Source organism: Phocoena sinus, chromosome 8 (assembly GCF_008692025.1).
Source record: "Phocoena sinus isolate mPhoSin1 chromosome 8, mPhoSin1.pri, whole genome shotgun sequence".
Lineage (NCBI taxonomy): Eukaryota > Metazoa > Chordata > Mammalia > Artiodactyla > Phocoenidae > Phocoena > Phocoena sinus.
Genome location: NC_045770.1, coordinates 58,347,748 through 58,372,352, shown reverse-complemented (window position 1 = coordinate 58,372,352; position 24,605 = coordinate 58,347,748). Strand labels below are relative to the sequence as shown.

Below are 24,605 nucleotides of genomic sequence, written 5' to 3'. Positions count from 1 at the left end.
ACCCATCTTCCCGGCAGGTGGACTCTCAACCACTGCGCCACCAGGGAAGCCCCAAGTTTGGATAATTTTTGAAAATGTAATAACATCCTCAAATAATTTCTTACCTTGATCACTCCTTTGGGACCATAATACACATCATCTACACCACTCATTTGGGAATTTATTATGTATTTGTCCTATACTTATGGTATTTAACCCAGTGTTTTTGCCTTGTCTACCTGACTATATTATAAATAGCTTGTGTGTAGAGTTGATTTTTTTAAGTTTTAGTATTTCTTTATAATGGTTTGTCAGATTACATACAGATCATCTAGCAAACACACATGTTAACCTTAGCAAATAAATGGGTTTTCTTCTGAAACTTGAGTACATGGATGCATTGAAAGGGAGTAGAAGGGATATATAGAGCCTTCTTCACGTTCAGTCCAAAGAACTGACAGGTCTGAGGAGTCAAAGCAGCCTGCACTGTTGGGGAATCCAGGAGCCAAAGGAGTCTAGAAGAACACTGAGGGATTCACCTTAGATCTGGCCACCTTGAAGATGCAGGGCATGGGGGACCTTTCCAGTGAACAAGGCATAGCCCTGCATGTTGAACTTAAGAAGATGCATATTTAACATCCGTGCACACTTAACTTCAGATTACCTTTGGATTACTATAGTTATTGACTGTGCCCTCCACATGAATCCTAAGTCTCCCAGTGTTCTTCAGTTCTCCTTAAGAATCCATGTGTGTCACTTAGCTTAGGTTGAACTCTAGAGTGTTTGTTGATCTGATTTAAGCTTTTATTCATATAGTTGTTCCATTCTTTTGGCCTTGTGAGAAAGTTCTGGGGTGCGGGTAGGCGCTTCTCCAGAATATAACACCCTTACTTTTTTTTCCTTGAGAGGGTTTGTTGTTTTTTTTTTAAATTAGATTGAACAGAAATGATAAGCTTTAGGGGAAATTGCATGAAGTCAGATCCAGGTTAATGTCTGTCAGGTCTTAAATGCTTCTCTCCAGTTAATTCTATAAAGGAGCCCCGGGTTTGGGGTTGCCCATTCTTCAAAAGTATGGAGCCAAAATCAAGATTAATCTCCAATAAAAGCGGCATATATGGGTCACTGTCTTTACCTAGTTGACTTCCAAGTTGCTTTGTGTGGCTCCTTTTTTACAATCTCTTTAGTTCTGAGATTTTGAAGCATTTTAATAAAAGTCATGAACCACATAAAAAACAATAAAGAATTATTATTTGCATTTGTGATCTTTAGTGTTTTCACAAGTGGTGACTAAATAAGAGAAGCAGAAGATAGTGTTGAGGTGAACATGGTCTTTTATTGCCTAGGTAAGTCTTGGCAAGCAAGACATAAAAGGAAGACTGGATTGAACATTACCTGATGCTTATTGCAAAGAATCATCTGGACACTAATAGAGCAGCTCTGTATAAAGATCTGTTATAAAGAATAACCTTTCGTTAGCTTAATTAAGTCCCTGGCTTGCTTACTGCTTCTAGTATATGGAAACATGATAGTAAGGGAGCCAGTACGGTAGAGTGGCAAAACATAGAATTTGGAGACATACAAATCTTGGTTTAAATCTTAATTCTTCCATTTAAAGTCTGGGAAGCCTTGGAAAGTTGCTTAACTTTTCTGAGCCTTAATTTCCTCATATGTAAAATGGGGATAATAGTATTAAATGAAATGGTGCATATGAGAGATTTAGTATAATCCCTGGTATGTAATAAGTGCACATTGAATACTATTATTGTTCATAAAAAATATGACACTATACTTTAAACCCTGCCAGGGAAGTTGAACCTTGTGATGTTTTAACCTACTTGTCAAATGTGAAAAGCAGAAATTGTTATTTCTAATACAGTAGACATTTTTGATCTTAGTTGATATGTAATTGGTCTTTTCTAATGCTTTTAGATATATATTTTATACTTATTTAAAGGATTAGTGTGTTCTTAAGCAGAGATAAGATTTTTGTAAATCTGTCTAATGAAAAGATAAAGCAGTGTTCTATTTGTAATATATGAGTTTACTAAGTAGCTCTAAAGTGTAATTTAATCAGTTTGAAAATTTTTAATTGACCAGGCCATTTAATTAAGGTTGGTGAATTTGGAGATATATATTCATAATCTTAATTCTTTGTAATAAGCACCAGGTCTTTCATAATCTGTGAAAACACTGAGACCAAATGAAACACCATTTCAGTTGATTGGTTGAGGTTTTTTGCTCACCAAGGTAGGAAAGATGCTTACATTTGAGAAACCAGGTTGCATTCTTTTCAAACTCTTATATACTTTCTCTGAAATAGGATATGCTGCCTCCAAGTAATAGGTGCTTCAAGGCTCATTATTTTCTGAGATCTGAATAGAGTAAACTTGTTAAAAAACCTGCCTAGAAATATGAAATTTGCTGTTTCTTACTAATACTTATTTCAGTCATAGTTTCATCTAACATTATTCTTATTTCCCAGACTTTGGCTATGATATTTATCTGTAAATCAGCTGAATCTTTTCTTGAATGCAGATTTTTTTTCATCTTGGTTTATATGTTGAGGACTTCTGTCTGTTCGATTTGATATCTAAAGCCTTTGCAGCTCTGCTAGGTCTTAGCTATGGCTACTTCTCTTACAAAGGCATTCCTGCTCCTTTATAGCTTCTTCTTAAGGTAATTCCTCACAGATTCCTGCTCCTGTAAGGCTCCTCTTTCTTTTATTCTTGTCACCTAAGAGTAAAGAGACCCACACTAGATGCCACTATGTTGTAAGTGACATTTTATTAGAGAGGGAGTGATAGTTTTCCACTCTACTTTCATAAAAAAGGAAAACTTCCTAGATGGCAGCTCTTTACTGAGTATTAGTTGAAATTTGTACACAGTTAATACCATTCGTAGCTCCCTAGCCACAGCTGTAGCATCCTGTCTTGGATACATATTTTTCAGAACCTTTTTTTTTTTTTTAAGTTTGCATCACTTCCATGGAACTCAGCATTTTTAAATAGTGGTTGGAACTTCCCAATAAAGACATAAACAGATCTTTGATGGCTTAGTAAGAGTTGAAGCCCCTTCCTTATGTTCCTATTGGTGATTCCTTAAGATTCTTGAAAGATCTAAGATCCTTTTCTAGCTAGAATGCTGAGTGTGTTATGGAGATAGAGTGGAAAGGTGGATTTTCTAAACTCAGGGTACTTTATGATTACAAAATATGTTGTAAATAAGAAACATAAAGTAGCAACAAGATATGTTGCCTCCTTAGATCTGCTTCTGAGGGAAAGCCTACTTTTAAAAGCTTATCTAGGCTAACACAACATTGTAAAGCAACCACATTCCAATAAAAATGAATTTAAAAAACCAACATATAACCAAAAATAAATAAATAAATAAAAGCTTATCTATATGGCCTTTATCCAGTAGATATATAAGTACAAGGATTACATTTTATTTTTCCAACCACTGTAACCAGCTATATAAATTGTATTTAGTTTTTATTTTAAATTGGATATATTTGGAAACTTACCCTGTGAATTAGGTCCCACCTGAGAAAATCATATTTTATCAAACAGGACCTAAATTGGCTACTTTTTAAATTTGTGGCATTTTTATGAATTCATCTTTTTTCTGAAAAAGGCTTTCAAAGTGAAATTTCCACTGAGAGTTGAGGCATGTGGTTAACTGCATGGCTCATCCATCACTTGTACCTTATATTGAGTTTTTGTAGAGTTTTTGTCAAGGTTTATATATCTGAAGTCATCTCATCTTGAGCAGAATAGGAGCAAGCCAGGGCACTAGTTTACTAAGTAACCTTTGGTCAGGTACTCTTATTACTCAGCCTGCAAGTGTTTATTGGGCACCTATAATAGGATAATTAAATGGGTTTTAATAAAGCAAGTAGTAGCCCTGCCTGTATCACCATAGGGCCAGACTCCCTTTCTACTCTACAGTCCTGTGTTGTCACATGTATGCCCCTGAAACTCTTTTATGTCCTTGACTGTCTCTACCTTTTTACACTGGGTGCTCCTGAAGCCAGGGATCATAGCAAATAGTAAGATAAGGGATGACAAAGGGCTTCAAAAGTCATAAAATCTGTGGACATTTTGGATATTATAACACTCTGCATCTTACTTGATCTTTTTTAGCAGGTGGTCCCCTGTCGAGGTATGGTACAGGGGCCCAGGAGATGTGTATACTCAGCTTCCTGCTGGGCTCCTCTAACACTGCTCTGGCAAAACTGGAGCACTGGCTCACGCTACCTGTCTGCAAACAGGTGAGGTAGAAGCTCAGCTTCCCCTTGACCTTGCTGACGGCTTCCTGGTAGAAGTGGGGCACCATCTTGCATCACCTCAACTTGCACCACTTCCTTTCCTCCAAAGTGGGCTTGTAAGCTCTGTTTCCTGCTGACTGACACCAGGGGATGGGTTAGGAAAGTAGAGTGCTACTTCCCTGTCCCTTATGTTTTACCTCTTTCCCCTGTTGGTGCTGGGTGAGAGTAGAGGCCCAGCTCCCCGCTGACAGTACCCTGCTGGGCCTGGTCAGCGTCGCTGGGTGGGGGGAATTGGAGAGCTGTTTCCTGCTTCCATGGGGGTTGAGGTAGAAATCACTCCCTGTTCAGCCCCACTGAATCTTTGGGAGAGGGGAGGTAGCAGTTTTTCTGTTGCTGTTTGAGTAAGATGGATATTGCCAAAAAGCTTTTCTGTACTGTTAGGCCACCCTTTTCTCAGTCTTCTGCCTAGAGGCAACAGACTGTTCTTGGAGTTGTTTGGTTGTTGTTTTTTGTTTTTAATTTGTGCCCTTTTTAAAAAATTAGTTCTATGTTAGAGGCTTCTGCAGTGTCCTGTCTAGGATATATGGAAGGCAGTAAGGAAATCCAGGGAATTCATTGCCCTGTTGTTCTTCAAGTCCTGAGGTCCCTAGGTGGACTACTTTCTTCTTTACATCTTTCAACCTTCTTGTGCTTGTTTGTTGTCTTATGTCCAGGTTTTTTTAGTTGTAAGGAGAGGACCTGGGAGCAATGGGACTACTCCATCTTGGCCAGATGAGAAGTCACTCCATTTTTACAATTAGTTCCCAATGGAAGCAGCAGGATCTTTTAAGACAGTGATTTACACACTGAACTGTCTAGGATGTCTACTTAATTTTTGTTTAAAAAACAGCTTTTGTACGACCCAGCAATCCCACTACTGGGCATGTACCCTGAGAAACTGATAACTCATGAAGAGTCATGTTGGGCTTCCCTGGTGGCGCAGTGGTTAAGAATCCGCCTGCCAATTCAGGGGACACGGGTTCAAGCCCTGGTCTGGGAAGATCCCACATGCTGCGGAGCAACTAAGCCCATGCGCCACAACTACTGAGCCTGCGCTCTAGAGCCTGGGAGCCAAACCAATGAGTCTGCATGCTACAACTACTGAAGTCCATGTGCCTAGAGCCCGTGCTCTGCAACAAGAGAAGCCACCGCAATGAGAAGCCCGTGTACCACAACGAAGAGTAGCCCCTGCTCGCCGCAACTAGAGAAAAGTCCTAGCGCGCTGCAACTAGAGAAAAGCCCTCGCGCAGCAATGAAGACCCAATGCAGCCATAAATTTAAAAAAAAAAAAAAAGAGTCATGTACCACAATGTTCATTGCAGCACTATTTACAATAGCCAGGACATGGAAGCAACCTAAGTGTCCATTGACAGATGAATGGATAAAGAAGATGTGGCACATATATACAATGGAATATTACTCAGCCATAAAAAAGAAGTGAAATTGAGTTATTTGTAATGAGGTGGATGGACCTAGAGTCTGTCATACAGAGTGAAGTAAATCAGAAAGAGAAAAACAAATAGCGTATGGTAACATATATGGAATCTAAAAAAAAAAACATGGTTCTGAAGAACCTAGGGGCAGGACAGGAATAAAGATGTAGATGTGGAGAATGGACTTGAGGACATGGGGAGGGGGAAGGGTAAGCTGGGATGAAGTGAGAGAGTGGCATAGACATATATACACTACCAAATGTAAAATAGATAACTAGTGGAAAGCAGCCACATAGCATATAGAGATCAGCTCGGTGCTTTGTGACCACCTAAAGGGGTGGGATAGGGATGATGGGAGGGAGACTCAAGTGGGAGGAGATATGGGGATATATGTATGTATATGTATAGCTGACTCACTTTGTTATACAGCAGAAACTAACACACATTGTAAAACAATTATACTCCAGTAACGATTTTTTTAAAAAATAAATTAATAAAAAAAAAACAGGTTCTAAAGCCAAAATAATAACTTGAAAACCACTGCTCTAGAAAACCACATGCCACTAAAAATTAAATCCAAAGCTTCTTTTCCATGTCTGTCTCTTGCAGCTAGTCATTGGGAAACAGGGACCCTGTTCTGTTTATTTCTGTTTTTCTGGCACCAGCCTGTAGTACATATCCAGTACTTGTTTGTGAAGGAATAGAGTCATTTATGCAGATATGTCTTCTCTGCCCTTGTAGTTCCTTTACTACCTACTCCATTTTAGGGTCTTTTTTTTTTTCTCTTGCCAGGTATCCTGGATACAGCCATTGTTGATCGGGGGAAGAATGTGGTATCTGGTTCTCGAGATGGGACAGCACGACTTTGGGACTGTGGGCGCTCAGCCTGCTTGGGAGTCATTGTAGACTGTGGGTCTTCCATCAACGGAGTGGCTGTGGGTACTGCTGACAACTCTATAAACCTCGGCTCCCCTGAGCAGATGCCCAGTGAGTTGATAACAGTATATGAATTTATTTTGTTTCCTTATATTCCTTCAGTGTTTGCCTTAGTTTCTCCTTTTCTTCCTTGTTCTCTCCTGCTCTGTAGCTGGTATTTCCATTTTTACCATAAGATTAATATTTGTTGCATATCTACTATGTTCCTGTTGCTTTGGAATCTACAAAGGAAGTATATGTCACAGTTATTGCATTTGAGTAAGTACAATTTAATTTAGCAGATGAGACTAATGCCTGTAAAACAGAGAACAATAAAATTTTGGCTGAAGTAACTTAGTGATTCACTTAATGCAAATATAATGTTTTTTTGGAAGAAGAGAGTGTTTTAGGTTAGTATAGATGAGAGATGTCACAAAAGAAGTTGAACCTTGAAGGATAGATTCAAGTTGAACAGACAAGAATGGGAAGGATGGGAGAATGGGAACTAGGGCAGGGATAGGGGTAGGGGCAGTTCACATTAAAATAGTGTGGAGGTAAAATTGACTGTTGGGTAGAGATATGCTTCTTTGGGCCAGAAGTTGGCGTAAGCATAGTAGGGGGAAATAGGTGAGTAGAGCGATAGCTCTGGTTGAGTCAGAATGATAAAGGTCCTAATAAGGCAGCTTGCATTCTTTTCTTATTTTCCTATGATTATAACATACTTGCTTCTCTGTTTCCATAGGACTATTTTTCTACCATCATCTCTGCTTCTCGTATCTTTTTTTTAAGAGGCTTTATTTTTTAGAGCAGTTTGGTCCACATGAAATTGAGCAGATAGAGTTCTTGTATACCCTTTGTCCACATACCTGCACACCCTCCCCTGTTATCACCATCCCCCACCAGAGTGGTACTTTTGTTACAGTTGATAGACCTAAACTGACACATCATTATCACTCAAAGTTCAAGGTTTAAATTAGGATTCATTCTTGTTGTTGTATATTCTGTGGGTTTGGACAAATGTATAATGACATGTATTTATCATTCTAGTATCATGCAGATTTTTCACTGCCTGAAAAATCCCTTTTGCTGCACCAATTCGTCCTTTCATCCCCTATAACCTTTCGCAACTGATATTTTTACTGTCTTCATGGCTTTGCCTTTTCCAGAATGTTGCAGTTGAAATCATAAACTATGTAGCCTTTTCAGATTGGCTTCTTTCACTTAGTAATATGCATTTAAGGTTCCTGCATGTCTTTTCATGCATTGATACCTCATTTCTTTTTTTCCATTTATTTATTTGTTTATTTTTAAAATGTTTTTCAGGGGGGCTTTCTCTAGTTGTGGCGAGTGGGGGCTACTCTTCGTTGCGGTGCATGGCCTTCTCATTGCAGTGCATGGCCTTCTCATTGTGGTGGCTTCTCTTGTTGCAGAGCACGGGCTCTAGGTGCGCAGGCTTCAGTAGTTGTGGCGTGCAAGCTCAGTAGTTGTGGTGCACGGGCTTAGTTGCTCTGCAGCATGTGGGATCTTCCCGGACCAGGGCTCGAACCCATGTCCCCTGCATTGGCAGGTGGATTCTTATCCACTGTGCCACCAGGGAAGTCCTTGATACCTCATTGTTTTAAGCACTGAACAATATTCCATTGTTTTAATGTACCTCAGTTTATCTATTCATTCATCTACTGGAGGACATGTTGGTTGTTTCCAAGTTTGGACAGTTATGAATAAAGCTGCTATAAATATCCCTGTGTAGGTTTTTGTGTGGATATATGTTTTCAGCTCATCTGGGTGAATTTTGCCCCTCACTGTGGACACACTGCAGGTACTCTCCTCACTCTCTTAAACTTCCCATGTAGATAAACTGTGGTCCAAGAATTAAAATGGTTGCGACTACCACATGTTGCCTCGCCCCTCTTTGGGAATTAATCGATTAATAGGAAGAGTATTTCCCAAAGTGTGACACATGTGCAGTGAGTAGTAAACAAGATCATTTCAGACAGTACACATTTTTAATAGTTATATATTAATGCACACATACGTCACTTCAAACCTAAGATTTCACAGATACTACTTAAAATAAGGTTGAGTTTTTAAAAATTAGTTGGTTTAAAGTAATTTAAATGAAAATATTCTTGTTTCCTCTATTTCCTCACTTCCCACTTACTGTTCAACCCGCCCTAGGATGGTTTGTGCCCCAGCTACTTAACCAGCAGGAGCTCTTGTCGAGGTCACCAGTGACTCCATGTTGCATAATCCAGTGTTACTTCTCTGTGCTTATCCTTCCAAATTCTCAACAGGATACAACATAGTAAACTCTTCTCTTCAGGACACTTTGCTTTCTTGGCTTCTGTACTACCACACTACACTGCTTTTCTCTCTATCTCATTGGCTGCTGCTTCTTAGTCTCCTTTTTAAAAAAAAACATTTATTTATTTATTTGGCTGGGTTGGGTCTTAGTTGCGGCACGTGGGATCTTTTTTAGTTGCAGCATGTGGGATCTAGTTCCCTGACCAGGGTTTGAGCCCGGGCCCCCTGCATTGGGAGCGTGGAGCCTTAGCCACTGGACCACCAGGGAAGTCCCAATCTCCTTTTACATGTCTCCTTTATTCTACCTTTAAATATTGGAGGGCCCCTCAGCTCTACAATTTCTCTCTTAGGTGATCTCATCATTTCCATGACTTTAAACATTGTATTTAAGCTGGTGATTTCCAAAAGTATATCTAAAGCATAGATCTTTCACTTGCATTTCAGACTCTATTTAGATGTCTAATAGACATCTTGAACTTATAACACGGAGTGTTTGATTTCCTCCCACCCCAAATCTGTTTTTCCCCATCTCAGTAAATGGCACCACCATCTTCTTGCTCAAGCCCAAAGCCTGAGATTCATTCAAGATCCACCCCCACCGTTCCTCATGTCCCGCATCAGCAAAGTCTGTCATCTCTACCTTCAGAATGTTGCTCATTTTTCCACCTCACGTTCTTCCTCCAGCTCTCCCTTCCTCCTGCCAGCATCCTCATCCATTCTACCATCATCTGTTGCCTGCACTATTCTATAATCTATTCTCCTCAGAGGAACCATCGTGGTCATTTAAAAAACATAAATCAAGGGACTTCCCTGGTGGTCCAGTGGATAAGACTCCGTGCTCTCAATGCAGGGGGCCCGGGTTTGATCCCTGGTCAGGGAACTAGATTCCACACGCATGCCACAACTAAGAGTCCGCATGCCGCAACTAAGAGTCCACATGCCGCCACAATGATCCAGTGCAGCCAAAATAAAAAAATTAAAATTAAAAAAAAGTAAATAAATAAAAAACACAAGTCATATCACTCTCCTTTGTCTCTACTCTCCTCTAGCAGCCTCCTTTTTGTATTTTTTTGTTTGGTTGGGTTTTTTTGGCCATGTGGGATCTTAATTCCCAAACCAGAGATTGAACCTGCATCCCCTGCCCTGGAAGCATGGAGTCTTAACCACTGGACCGCCAGGGAAGTCCATAGTGGCCTCCTTTTATACATATGTTTGGCCCTCCATATCCATGGGTTCCTCATTCAGAACACAATCTACAGTTGGTTGAATCTGCGGATGTGGAACCTTTCGATATGGAGGGCCAACTCTGGGGACTTGAGCATCTGCGAATCTTGGTGTCTGCGGCGGGTCCTGGAAGCAACCTTCTGTAAATACCGAGGGACAACTATGTATTAAAATCCTAACCCCTTACCATGGCTTATTACAAATGCTTACACTTTCTAACCCCTGCAGTCCTCTCCAGCCTCAAGTCACACCACCCTCTGCCAGTTCCACTGTGTCCCAGCCATAGGTCTCTGTTCTTTGAGCACAACAGACTGCCAGCCTCCCGGCTTTTGCCTTGTTCTTCCCTTAGCCTAGAATATACCTCCCAAAACTTTTCACATGGCTGGCTTCTGTTTACCATTCATGTCTCAGTTGGAAAATAACCTCCATGAAACCTTTTTAAAATTGAAGTTTAGGGCTTCCCTGGTGGTGCAATGGTTAAGAATCCACCTGCCAATGTAGGGGACACAGGTCTGAGCCCTGGTCCGGAAAGATCCCACATGCTGCGGAGCAACTAAGCCCGTGCGCCACAACTACTGAGCCTGCGTTCTAGAGCCCGCGAGCCACAACTACTGAGACTGCGTGCCACAACTACTGAAGCCTGCCCGCCTAGAGCCCGTGTTTTGCAACAAGAGAAGCCACAACAATGAGAAGCCCATGCGCTGCAACGAAGAGTAGCCCCCGCTCACCACAGCTAGAGAAAGCCCACATGCAGCAACGAAGACCCAACGCAGCCAAAAATAAAATAAAAAATATTTAAAAATAAATAAATAAAATTGAAGTTTAAAGTTACCTTCCCCCACTCATTTTCCCACCATCTACTCCCTTTTGGTTATATTTTCCTGTTTTATTTCCTTTGTGGAACTCATCACTGTCTGAAGATATCCTACTTGTTTATTTGCTTATTTTACTATTTCCTATTTCTACTAGAATCTAGAATCTAGAATCTACTACTCCTTGAGAGTAGGTACCTTGTCCCTCAGTAAATATTTGTTTAGTGAATGGATAGATCTCATTTCCTTCAGACCATAAGAGCCTTGAGGGCAGAGACTGTCTACTTTGTTCAGCCTTGTACTCCTGCTCCAAGTATGGTATCTTTCCATATTAGAGATGACTTAATAATAATATTTTAAAGTTGGGTTTATTGAGATATATTTTACATGTAGTAAAAGTTATCCTTTTTAATTGCACAGTTCTGTGAGTTTTGACAAATATGTACAGTCATATAAACAATACCACAGTCAAGATATAGAACATAATGTTTTTTTAATATTAATAAGTGAATCACTAACAGAATAACTCAGTAAACAGCCATCAATAGTTGTGCTTTCTGGGTACTGCCAGCTGATCAGCCTAGCCCATTATTGACATAGCTTATCTGTCATGCAGGTGAACGGGAGGTTGGAACAGAGTCGAAAATGCTGCTGTTGGCCCGAGAAGATAAGAAACTTCAGTGCTTGGGACTGCAGAGCAGGCAGCCAGTAAGTGGTTCCTCTAAGACCTTTGAACTCTGGGGCAACCTGGGTCACTCTGATTCTTGGAAAGCTGTTTTGAAAACATTTCTGATTTCTCTGTATGTTCACCTTTTGAAGAAGCTGCATGAGTGAGAGGCAGTACAGTATAGTGATTAAGAGCATGGGATATGGAATAAGGGCAACATTTAAATCCTGGTTCTTCCTAATGGCTGTGACATTGGACAGGTTACTTAACCTCTCTGAGCCTCAGTTTCCTCATCACTAAACTTGTCATAGTAGGATTTACCACATAGTGTTATGTGATGAGATTAAATGTCCTACTGCTTTGTGACCTTTATCAAGTCACTTTCCCTCTGGGCCTTAGTGTGCTGTATGTAAAATGATAAGGTTCTATAGATTCCCTTCTTCCTCTAAGGTAATGTGAAGATTTTCTGAGTAAAGGACTCACGCATTCAGGGCTCTAGATTAATTAATGACCAGAATATCTTTCATAGAAGAATTGAATTTTCTTCCTTCATTTGCTGAGGTTTTGCCAAGCAGACTCTGCTCTTAATTAAACTCTGAGTTTCTTGAGATTTTCTAAATTTCTTTCCAGCTCCTGTCATCATCACCCAGACAGCTTGAATGATTTGGTTTGACCACAGGCTTTGTATTTTCATTTCATCTCATGACTTCAGTGTGCTGGTGATGTTTCCATTTTCAAAGTTTGTTCTGGGAACATCACTATTTTTGAGCATATTGCCTTTATACTCTGAATTTCCATGCTGGCTTTTACTTCCAAAGGGAAATCAGGGGTTTTTGTTTGTTTTGTTTTCTTTTTTTAGAACTTTCAAACTTTACTGTTTGAACTAACACTAAGGAATAAATAAAAGTCTAATAGTTTGGGTTTTTTTTTTTCAGGTACATGGGTGACTTGTGATTCTTTAAATTGCCACTTTGTTTCTTTCCCTTCAAAAGGTTGTCACAAGTGCCTTGAAGCAAAACTTAAATGTGTGAATTGCAAGTGTTTGTCAAATGGAGGGTTGTGCTGGAAAGAGGGTAAAGGAGACTTTTTAGTTTCAAGGATCCCATGAGTCAATGTGTTAAGGGGAAATCGTATGAAACCTGCATCTTTGTCTCCTACTTGTTCCAGGTGTTCCTCTTTATTGGCTCAGATGCCTTCAACTGCTGTAGTTTTCTTTCTGGCTTCTTGCTGTTGGCTGGGACACAGGATGGAAACATTTATCAGCTGGATGTGAGGAGTCCAAGGTGAGTCCCCATTTGTTTGCATGATGCAGGTCTTCTGCAGAGTGGAAATTTTTATTGGCTTTCACAGTGATTTAGTCTGGCATACAAATGGCTATTGAATCAAGAGTATGTTTTTCCGTTTATAAAGGTTTTCCAGTGTGAATTGTCTGATTGTTCTTATTATTCCTGGAATCACATTAAAAGGTAATTTGATTCATACTGTCATGATTGTCATGATTGCTTTGGAAATTAAGCTTAAATAATGAACTAACATTTCACTTACAATAATTGTGTAAAACTTTTCATTTTAAGGAGCTTAGTAATTTTCTTCATGGTATTAGATCTGGGTTGGCCTAAGATTGATCATTTTTAGTTCAGGTAAGCCAGCTCTGATTCTTTATTTGGCTGTGATCATAACCTATCTAAAATAGGCTTTATCGTGGTCTTAAAGATATCCAAAGGGAATCCACAACCTATTTGTCCCAGGATTTAATAGTTTCTACAATTCTGTCCCTTCCTCCTTCTGTTTCCTTCCTTTGTTCAACTGATATTTATTGAATGGCTTCTGTAGGCATTGGGCTTTGTGCAGGGCAGTGAAAAACAGGAGTAAAAAATAAAAACTCTGCCTTTGAGGCATTTGGAGTCTAATAGTAAAGATGAACAAGTAAAAGACTGTTATGACACAGTGTGATCAGTGGTCTGACAAGGCTATACACAAGAATTTGAGGAACCATCGAGAAGGAGAGGGAAGAAGGTGAGACTACTTCTCCAAGGAAATGAGGCTTTAATTGGATCTGGTCTAGTAGAAAGTTACCAAGTAAAGAAGAGAAGGACCTGCCTTAGGTAGAATAGCATATAGAGAAGCATGAAGGCATGTAAAAGTATGGCACTTTGGGCTTCCCTGGTGGTGCAGTGGTTGAGAGTCCGCCTGCCGATGCAGGGGACACAGGTTCATGCCGCAGTCCGGGAAGATCCCACGTGCCGCGGAGCGGCTGGGCCCGTGAGCCATGGCCGCTGAGCCTGCGCGTCCGGAGTCTGTGCTCCGCAACGGGAGAGGCCACAACAGTGAGAGGCCCGCGTACCGAAAAAAAAAAAAAAGTATGGCACTTTAAGGGACCTCTGTGTAGTTTAATACGACAAGTATGTACCCTGCCGATGGAGCAATGATGAGAAGTGATGCCAGACAGGAAAACAGGAATTTGCTTAGAAAGAACTTACATACCCTCCCAAGGAGTTTGGACTTTATTCCAAGAGCAGTGAAAAAATTTCAGCTGAAGAATGACTAGCTTATACCTTTTCTTCCATAATTTATTTTCGTTTTGTACTTGTTTTTGCCTCCATGGAGATAGGGAACCTGATTATTGTTATAAAGTCACATATATGTAATTGATTCTCACCTTCCTTTTTCATTTTACAGAGTCCTGACAATTTTAATATTTCACAATTGTCTTAATTCTGTCTATAAGTAAAACGATTAACATATTGTTAACATTGTTATCTTAAACCCTTGTCAGGCGTCCCCTAAAAACTGGAAATATCAGTGGTGACTTAGTTAATACAGCTCAATAACATGTTTAGATTCACTCCAAGGTGGTTTTGAACAGACTACCTTGATCTACCATTCAAGGATTTTGCCAGGAAAGAAACCATATGAATGTTTAATTTCTGTCCACATTTGTCCTTTGTGCTGTTATGCAGTTAGTGCTGTATGTTGAATATAGTCAAACATTGCTTCTGAAGGAAAAAAAATTGTAAAATTGCCCCATTTATTCTGAATCCTAGGGCTCCAGTACAAGTCATCCACAGATCAGGAGCACCAGTTATGTCCCTGCTGAGTTTCAGAGACGGATTCATTGCTAGTCAAGGTGGGTCCAGGGGCCAGTTGAGGGAGGTGATTTTATATAGTTCAACTAAACATAGGTTTAAGTTCCTGGTCTGTGGCAGGGCTAGGCTCATAGTCCTACACGATTCTTTGTCGTACTGTACTTTTTATATAGTGTTTAATACCCTACTTGTAATTGTCTCTGCCCCCTCCAATTTGAGCTCCTTGAGAGTAATGACTGCGCTTTATTCATTGTGTTATCCCCAGCATTTACTTCAGTGCCCACTATGTAGTTGGTGCTCAATAAACATTGTCAGAGTAAACGTACTGGCCCTTATTGCAAATCATTGAGAATTCAATAACGAATCAGTTACAGTCTCTGCTCTAAAGGAGCTCACAGTTAGTAAGACAGACAGACATGTGGACATGTGATTGAATACCATTTGATAAGTACTGCAGCAGAAGACTATATGGGAACATGGGGAACAGCTATCTCGAGTGGTAGGAATGCTGCTGGGATGTCTTCATGGACTGGGTGATGTGTAATCCAATAAATATTTTACCAACTGGAGATGTAAAGATGATGCACATTGAAGGCCAAGGCTATAGTGTGTACAAAGTCATAAATAAGTGAAGCGGGGCAGAAAGGAGGGATCTATCATTTATTAGGTGCCTAGCATGCAGTAGGTACTGTGTTTGATGTTTTACATGCATAGTCTGGGTAAAGTGAGTACCTTGGTGTAACCAGTACAAAATATTTAGAATGGAGTTTGGGAGTGGGGTTGGGGAAAATACATGGAAGAAGGTGTCCATTAAGGGACACTGAATCCTCATAGGAATGTGTAGGTGAGGAGGACTGGTCTATAGGCCTGAAGGGACCACCTTATGTGAGTATTTTGGTGTATCAGTTAGGATGTTTTTGGCTGTTAGTAACAGAACACCCAACTGAAAATGGCTTCAGTAATTAGGAAAATGTACTACTTCACTTAAGAAGACATTCGGGTTTGTGATGGCTCCACATTAGATTAATTTAGTGATTTGAAAACAAAGTCAACAGAGAGACTAAGAAAAGTTAACTCAGTATGGTATCCTGGATTGCATCCAGGACGTTAAAGACTGGTGAAATCCAAAAAATTATAAATTAAAACTGGCCGAGGGGCATATGAGAACTTTTTGAACTATCTTTGTAACTTTTCTGTAAATGTAAAATGATTCTAAAAATATTTTTTTAATATTTTAAATTTTAAAAATGAATAAAAGTTTTAACAAGGAAAAAAGAAATAATATCAAGAACCCAGCTTTGCTTCATCTTTTGGCACTCTCCTCCCTAGCATGCTGACTTTTTCCCTCAGGTTACAGCGCAGGATAGCTGCTGCAAGTCTTATCTTCCCATAACATACAAATTGTTACCCTTTTTAAGAATGAGGAACATTTCCTCAGGAGCAGCCCAGCAGACTTACTCTCCTGTGTCATTGGCCAGAATTATATAATATATGACGTGCCCAGAAGACCTAAATAGACATTTCTCCAAAGAAGACCTACAGATGGCCTACAGGCACATGGAAAGATGCTCCGCATCACTAATTATCAGAGAGATGCAGATCAAACCCACAGTGAGGTATCACCTCACACCAGTCAGAATGGCCATCATCAGAAAGTCTACAAATAATAAATGCTGGAGAGGGTGTGGAGAAAAGGGAACCCTCCTACACTGTTGGTGGGAATGTAAATTGGTACAGCCACTATGGAGAACAGTATGGAGGTTCCTTAAAAAACTGAAAATAGGGCTTTCCTGGTGGCGCAGTGGTTGAGAGTCCGCCTGCCGATGCAGGGGACACGGGTTCGTGCCCCGGTCTGGGAAAATCCCACATGCCGCGGAACGGATAGGCCCGTGAGCTGTGGCCACTGAGCCTGCGCGTCCAGAGCCTATGCTCCGCAACGGGAGAGGCCACAACAGTGCGAGGCCCGCATACCGAAAAAGAAACCAACTGAAAATAGAGTTGCTGTATTAGCCAGCAATCCCACTCCTGGGGATGTATCTAGAAAAGACAAAAACTCTAGTTCAAAAAGATACATGCACCCCAGTGTTCATAGCAGCACTATTTACAATAGCCAAGACGTAGAAACAACCCAAGTGCCCATCAACAGACGATTGGCTTAAGAAGATTTGGTGTGTATATATGTACAATGGAATATTGCTCAGTCATTAAGAAGAATGAAATATTGCCATTTGCAGCAACATGGATGGACCTAGAGAATATTATACTAAGTGAAGTAAGTCAGAGAAAGACAAATATATGACATCACTCATATGTGAAATCTAAAAAATAATACAAATGAATCTATATACAAAACAGAAACAGGCTCACAGACATTGAAAACAATAGGCAACCGACAGTATCCAGATTTCCATAGTCATCTCTCTGATATAGGTCCCTTTCATCCCTATCAAAACTGGTGCCTTATTTCCCTAGCCCTTTGATGTCCAGACCATAGCAAAGAGTAATCAGGAAGAGATATGGGAACATATGTATATGTATAACTGATTCAGTTTGTTATAAAGCAGAAACTATTGTAAAACAATTGTAAAACATTGTAAAACAATTATACTCCAATAAAGATGTTAAAAAAAAAAAGTAATCAGGAATCTGTACACCTAAGTTTTCTAGCTGTCTGTGCTCCCCCTCTCTCGATCTCTTTCTCCCACATGTCTGGGCATCAGTTAGTGATGCAGTGGTACTCTATATAAAACCTTAAAAAGAATACAGGGCTTCCCTGGTGGCACAGTGGTTGAGAGTCCGCCTGCCGATGCAGGGGACACGGGTTCATGCCCCGGTCTGGGAAGATCCCACATGCCGCGGAGCGGCTGGGCCCGTGAGCCATGGCCGCTGAGCCTGTGCGTCCAGAGCCTGTGCTCCGCAACGGGAGAGGCCACAACAGTGAGAGGCCTGTGTACCGCCAAAAAAAAAAAAAAAAAAAAAAAAAAAGAATACAGCTGGCATAAGCTTGTGACAGCTTCCCTTGATGCTGCTGCCAGCACTCATGATCCTATTTTATTTTATTCCTTTTGCTGCCATACCACACTCTTCCCTTGAAATCTCTGCAGTGTGCCCTGCATCCCCATCCTTCTGTTCAAACTGCCCTCTTGAAGGCCACCAATCATGAGCCCCTTGCTAGATCCAGTGGCCTTTTATGTGTACAGTCCTCTCTTGTCCACTAGTCCCTAAGCTTCCTTGAGGACAGGTGGCACGTCTTCTTCGTCTCTGTAACCCCAGCTCTTGCACAGGACTGAAGAATCTCAGCAAATGTTTGTTGAATGAGTGAGTACATATATTTCATCTTTCATGATTCTTAGTGGTAATGGATTCTGTTACGTTATTTCTTTCTGAAAACTATGAGGTCTTTTGACTTTGGTGATACTAATTAATCTCCTGATCATTCTCTTTCTCCAGTTACTGCTCCTTTCCCTGATTTCCCTGGTATTGTGCCTAGCATGATTCATGGTTTACTGTAGGTTCTCTTAATTTTTTGTTGACGTTGAATCCTTTTGCCCTTCCTAGTATTGTTGCCGTCCCTAAACCAGAGATACTTCCTGAGTTCAGCCTTTGTCCTTCTACCTTTTCTTCTCCATGCTTCCTCAAGGACCAACTGTTCTCATGGTGTTAGCTGTTAATGATTGGAATCCATAGCTCTAGCCCTGATCTCCTACTTAGCCTTTATTTTATTGGGCAGTTGCATGATATAGAAAAAGCATAGATTTTGGATGCAAACTGACAACCTAATCAATGAATTTATATCCTCACTCCATCACTTACTATTAGATTCAGCTCTATGAAATTCCTAATATATGGCCTTTTTTTTTTTTTTTTTGCGGTATGTGGGCCTCTCACTGTTGTGGCCTCTCCCGTTGTGGAGCGCAGGCTCAACGGCCATGGCTCATGGGCCCAGCCACTCGGCAGCATGTGGGATCCTCCCGGACCGGGGCACGAACCCGTGTCCTCTGCATCGGCAGGCGGACTGTCAACCACTGCACCACCAGGGAAGCCCTATATGGCCATTTTTGATTTATAAAAATGGCGGTTGTATATGGTTTAATCTAATAGTCCTATGACCTTTGTAAACCACTTCACTTTTCTAAGTCTCAGTTTACTTAGAGATAAAATAGGTACTCGACATAAAGTAGACATTCTATAAGTGACAGTTTCTTCTTACTCCTGTAACTACCCCTTGCCCTATAAGCCCTCCTAAAAAGTGTTTCTTCTCATCATGATCCAGTGAAAAAGCACACACTCACAAAAAGTAGAATTATGCTATAGGGAAAGATATGTGGAAGTATCAAAGGAATAATCAGCGTTACAAGAGGTTGATGGGAGGAAGGGTTTACTATATGGGGTGGTTAGAAATGGCTTCCTAGAGGGAATGGGAATAGAGCTGGGGCTTATCAAGTAGATTTGTGTATAGAAACCTGAGTGCAGAATAAGAGCTATGGTAATCAGACTTTCTTATCTCCCCTGTCAATATTTCTATATGTATCTCTAAAATATATATGAATCCTTTTTTGGAAAAGATTATTTTTAATAATAATAATGCAAGAAATGATAAATTCCTCCTGTATGCTGCTGGTTGCAGTATAGATTAACAGATAAATTAAAATTGATTAACAGGTAATTTGGAAAGCAGTTTTTCAGATTTCCAAAAATTTCAAATGGTTAATTAATATCTTTTGATTCTTTTCCAGGGTTCTATACAAAGTCATAAGCTTAATATAGAAAAAAACCTTATGCATAAAGATATTCTTTTATGCAGTATGCTCTCAACCATGTAAAATAAAAATTTACACAGAAAAGGTTGGAAAAATACATTAAAATGTGAACAGTAATTATATTTAGTGGTAGATATAGGTGATTTTTTTGCTTCTGTTTCTTTACTTCTATTTTTAATTTTTTTTCTTTTTGGCTGCACCGTTCAGCATATGGGATATTAGTTCCCCAAACAGGTATTGAACCTGTGCCCCCTGCATTGGGAGTGTGGAGTCTTAACCACTGGACCACCAGGGATGTCCCTGTTTCTTTATTTTTAAAGTTTTCTTCAGTGAGCACGTGCTACTTTTATATTAAATAAAACAGGAACAAAAATGTCACCCATTCAGCAGTTTATAGATCATTCCAAGTTTCATTTGAGCATACTCTTCTGAGAAAATTAAGTTTAAAAATTAGATATACTTTTATTTTCTTGGTATAACTTTTCTCCTTTGCCTGATTTATGTGGTCAAGTTTATAGATTGAAGAATAATTTGGGAGCATAGTTGTTTTATATATATATTTATTTATTTATGTATGTATGTATGTATGTATGTATGGCTGTGTTGGGTCTTTGTTGCTCTGCGTGGGCTTTCTCTAGTTGTGGCGAGCGGGGCCTACTCTTTGTTGCGGTGCACGGGCTTCTCATTGCAGTGGCTTCTCTTGTTGCAAAGCACGGGCTCTAGGCACACAGGCTTCAGTAGTTATGGCATGCGGGCTCAGTAACTGTGGCTTGTGGGCTCTAGAGCGCAGGCTCAGTAGTTGTGGCGTGTGGGCTTAGTTGCTCCACAGCGTGTGGGATCTTTGCGGGCCAGGGCTCAAACCCGTGTCCCTTGCATTGGCAGGCGGTTTCTTAATCACTGAGCCACCAGGGAAGTCCTGGGAACATAGTTTTCTTAAAGAAAACATTTATACAGGCAAATTCCCTGTTAAAAATCATTGTCTAGGATAAGTTTGCAAATATATGTATAAGCCTACAGTTGCTTGCTCTGTGCCCTTAGCAGTTATTGCTAATCAAAGACAACTCTGAGCTTGCACTTGGCCTTCAGATCCTCTCAAGGCCAGCATTTTAGGCAGTCACTGTAGGTCCTCATATTTGGCCCACATAATGAGTCCTGTCTACCATTCTGTGTCTTAGGACAATCTTCTTTAGGCTAGTGACGTACAGAAATAAACTAAAATGTTGAGGGGTTTGGTTTTTTTTTAACTTTGCATGCAGCTTTCTCTTCAGTTATCTTAAGTTTTTTTTCTGCCTTTTAGGTGATGGAAGCTGTTTCATTGTCCAGCAAGACTTAGACTATGTCATTGAGCTCACTGGGGCTGACTGTGACCCTGTGTACAAGGTACAGACCTGAGAGGAGACCAGGCCTGGGTGATTCTCACCTGGGACCTAGGGCTTTTGAGGGGACTGAATCCAGATACTTTGTGGTTATTAGGGGTAATACAATACTAAGGGGTGGGATAGGAAGAAATAATTTTGAGTCAGAAGTGACTTCATCACTTACTGGCTCTGGAAACTTAAAAAATCACTTTACCTCCTCAGTCTGTCAATTTGTCTGTAAAATGAGGATAACAGTGAGATAATGCATATGAAATTTCTTTGTATATTTTAAATATTCTGTAAACATTAGCTATTATTACTATTGTTGTTGTTATTATTATTATTTAAGTTCAAGACTGATTTGGTTAGAGTGAAAAGAGAGAAATGAAAGGGGAAAGAATATTTGTTGACCAGACATTGTTCTAGATGTTTTTACATATATTATCTTATTTAATAGTTGTTATCATCCCTTGAGATATAATATTATTATTCCTATTTTTTCTTATAATTAAAAAAAATTTTATAATTAATGCATACTTATAAAAATTCAAACAATACAGACTGGTACAGACTTCAAAGTCTGCTTTAAGACTTTTTTGGTTCCACTCTTTCCTGAAGTAACTAGCATTAATAGTTTGACATGTATCTTTTAAGACTGTTTTTGGAGAATTTGCACTTACATCTTTGTGTATTTATGTAAATAATATAGTTTTGTCTTTACTTTGTACATAATTGGGATCATTCTATATGTATTGCTCTATGACTTGGGTTATTTTACATGACATTTTGGAGCTCTTTCCAGACAAATAAATATATAATAGATACATTTCATTTTTTAAAATTCCTGCATATTGTTCTGTCTTGTGAATTAAAGTATCATTTTCATTTTACAAATGAAGAAATGGGCCCAGAGGGGTTGAGAAAGTTGCTCTGGGTCATGCAGCTACATATTAGCAAACCTGTGATTAAGCTAACTCCAGAAATCATGCCATTTCCATTAAATTAGTGGTGCTTAGCCTTCTTTGAGTCTCAGACTACTTTGAGAATTTGATGAAATCCTCCTCAGAAAAAAAAAAAGGCACATTTTGAGAACTCCTTTGCATATAATTTTATGAGGTTCAAGGATACCCAGGCCTTTCTATGGACCATCTGCTCCCCCAGTACACACTGTCTGCGCTAAACCATGCACAATGCTAGTGGGTTTGTTCTCCACTTGGCCACTTAGTTTCTCTGTTCTGTAGTCATGAGCCCCCTTGATTCTGGCCAGCTATTTTTTTTTTATATATATCATGGATGTAAGTCTTGTCTTTGGAGTCAATAAAGCTTCTCAGACTCATTTGTACTAGTAGGGGTCAATGACAAGGCTCTATTTTTTTGAAATGGAAGAATCCCAGGCTTCCTTTGAGCTATGAACTCTTGTGTTTCAGGTAGCCACATGGGAGAAGCAGATCTACACGTGTTGTCGAGATGGTCTTGTGCGACGCTATCAGCTCTCTGACCTCTGACCCCTTGGGAAGAGGAGTCCCAGTTAATGAAAAAGATTGACTCTGACCAGCAGTGAGCAGAAACATCATCAAGGACCATGGAAGGACCATGGGTGCCCTTTATTGTATTGGGTACCCTTTGGAAGAAACAAAAAGTCAGCTGCATTGGCCCATGTGGAGCTATCATTCCATGACAGGACCCACTTTGAAGTGAGTAAGAAGCTCACATTTGCTCGCTGCATTTGTCCCAACTTCTCCCTTAAACTCACCCCAGCAACATAGGACAAGGATATGGATGCTTATAGTTTGTCACACTGATTGTGTTAAATGTTTACAAGGACCGGAGGACTGAAGCCTGTTCTCTGGAGGAAATAAAGAAAATATGTTTGGAGGAGTCTGAATTTGAGAATCTTTGTTAAATACTGCTCTAGCAAAATGTCAGTCACTGGTGATGGGATTCCCTTCTCAGGCACTTCCTGTTATCCTGGCTGTAGGGTAGGACTACTTGACAGTAGCAGTAAATATCCCATACGCAACCTGGGAAAGATTCTTAGACAGGTAGGGTAACCAACCTTCCCAGTTTTCCTCGGACTGAGGGGTTTTCTGCTACATGCCTTCTGTCCCAGGCAAACTGATATGATTGGTCAACCTTAATACAGGTGATGAAGTTGAATCATATAATTGTAAAGGCAGCGGCTGTCAAAGTGTGGTCCCTTTGGACCACATAACAGCTGTATCCGATCACCTGGGAACTTGTTAGAAATAGAAATTCTTGGAAACCACCGCCCCCCCGACCCTTTCAGACTTAAATCAGAAATTCTATGGATGGGGCCCACAATCAGTATTTTAACAAGACTCCCAGGTGATTCTGATTCTTGAGACCTAGAGAAAAAAATGGTGAAGGGCAATTTCGTCATAGGTGGAACTCAGGGCTCAAGGGATGGCCAGGCCGGTCTATAGGAGATGAGGCTGGAGAGGTTGACAGGGTCCAAATAGTGAACGGCCTTGAATGCCAGGTAAGGAGCTTGAACTTCACTTGATTGGCTATGGGGAACCACAGAAGGGTTTTAAGCAAGGATACAACATGGTCACCTCTTTTTTTTCCTTAAACATAAAAATGGAATCATAATGTATGTATTCCATGGTTTATTTTCACTTAATATCTCTGAGTTCTTTCCATCTTAGTACATTTAGACGTTCCTCAATTTTTTTTATTTATTTATTTTTGGCTGCGCTGAGTCCTTGCCGCTGTGCATGGGCTCTCTCTAGTTGTGGCGAGCGGGGGCTACTCTTCACTGCGGTGTGTGTACTTCTCATTGCAGTGGCTTCTCTTATTGCAGAGCACAGGCTCTAGGCACGTGGGCTTCGGTAGTTGTGGAACACGGGCTCTAGAGCACAGGCTCCATACTTCTGGCACATGGGCTTAGTTGCTCCGTGGCATGTGGGATCTTCCCGGACCAGGGCTCGAACCCGTGTGCCCTAAATTGGCAGGCGGATTCTAAACCACTGCACCACCAGGGAAGTCCAGACCTTCCTCATTCTTTTTCATTTTGAATTTTATTTTATTTATTTTTTTATACAGCAGGTTCTTATTAGTCATCAATTTTATACACATCAGTGAATACATGTCAATCCCAATCGCCCAATTCAGCAGACCACCACGCCCACCCCCCACCACTTTCCCCCCTTGGTGTCCATATGTTTGTTCTCTACATCTGTGTCTCAATTTCTGCCCTGCAAACCGGGCAGAAACCATTTTTCCAGGTTCCACGTATATGCGTTAATATACGGTATTTGTTTTTCTCTTTCTGACTTACTTCACTCTGTATGGCAGTCTCTAAATCCATCCACGTCTCAACATATGACCCAACTTCGTTGCTTTTTATGGCTGAGTAATATTCCATTATATATATGTACCACATCTTCTTTATCCATTTGTCTGTTAGTGGGCCTTTAGGTTGCTTCCAGGACCTGGCTATTCTAAATAGTGCTGCAATGAACATTGGGTGCATGTGTATTTTTGAATTATGGTTTTCTCTGGGTATATGCCCAGTAGTGGGATTGCTGGATCATATGGTAATTCTATTTTTAGTTTGTTAAGGAACCTCCATACTGTTCTCCATAGTGGCTGTATCAATTTATATTCCCACCAACAGTGCAAGAGGGTTCACTTTTCTCTGCACCCTCTCCAGCATTTGTCGTTTGTAGATTCTCTGCTGATGCCCATTCTAACTGGTGTGAGGTGATACCTCATTGTAGTTTTGATTTGCATTTCTC

The 24,605-nt window shown here is 40.3% G+C and overlaps 1 protein-coding gene across 5 annotated transcripts in view; it reads left to right on the top strand.

The window, feature by feature from the left end:
* PAAF1 (proteasomal ATPase associated factor 1) overlaps positions 1-24,605 on the top strand; it is a 62,772-nt gene that overhangs the window by 18,514 nt on the left and 19,653 nt on the right. For 2 of the 5 annotated variants that reach the window (XM_032639545.1, XM_032639547.1), the window contains 6 exons: positions 6,511-6,705; positions 11,590-11,681; positions 12,808-12,923; positions 14,685-14,767; positions 20,784-20,866; positions 22,272-22,729. In XM_032639545.1, the coding sequence (XP_032495436.1) occupies positions 6,511-6,705; positions 11,590-11,681; positions 12,808-12,923; positions 14,685-14,767; positions 20,784-20,866; positions 22,272-22,349 (647 nt within the window). In that variant the 3' untranslated portion in view covers positions 22,350-22,729. Of the gene's footprint in view, positions 1-6,510; positions 6,706-11,589; positions 11,682-12,807; positions 12,924-13,050; positions 13,107-14,684; positions 14,768-20,783; positions 20,867-22,271; positions 22,730-24,605 lie in introns of those variants that run through there. The other 3 variants (XR_004351037.1, XR_004351036.1, XM_032639546.1) reach the window with 3 other exon arrangements.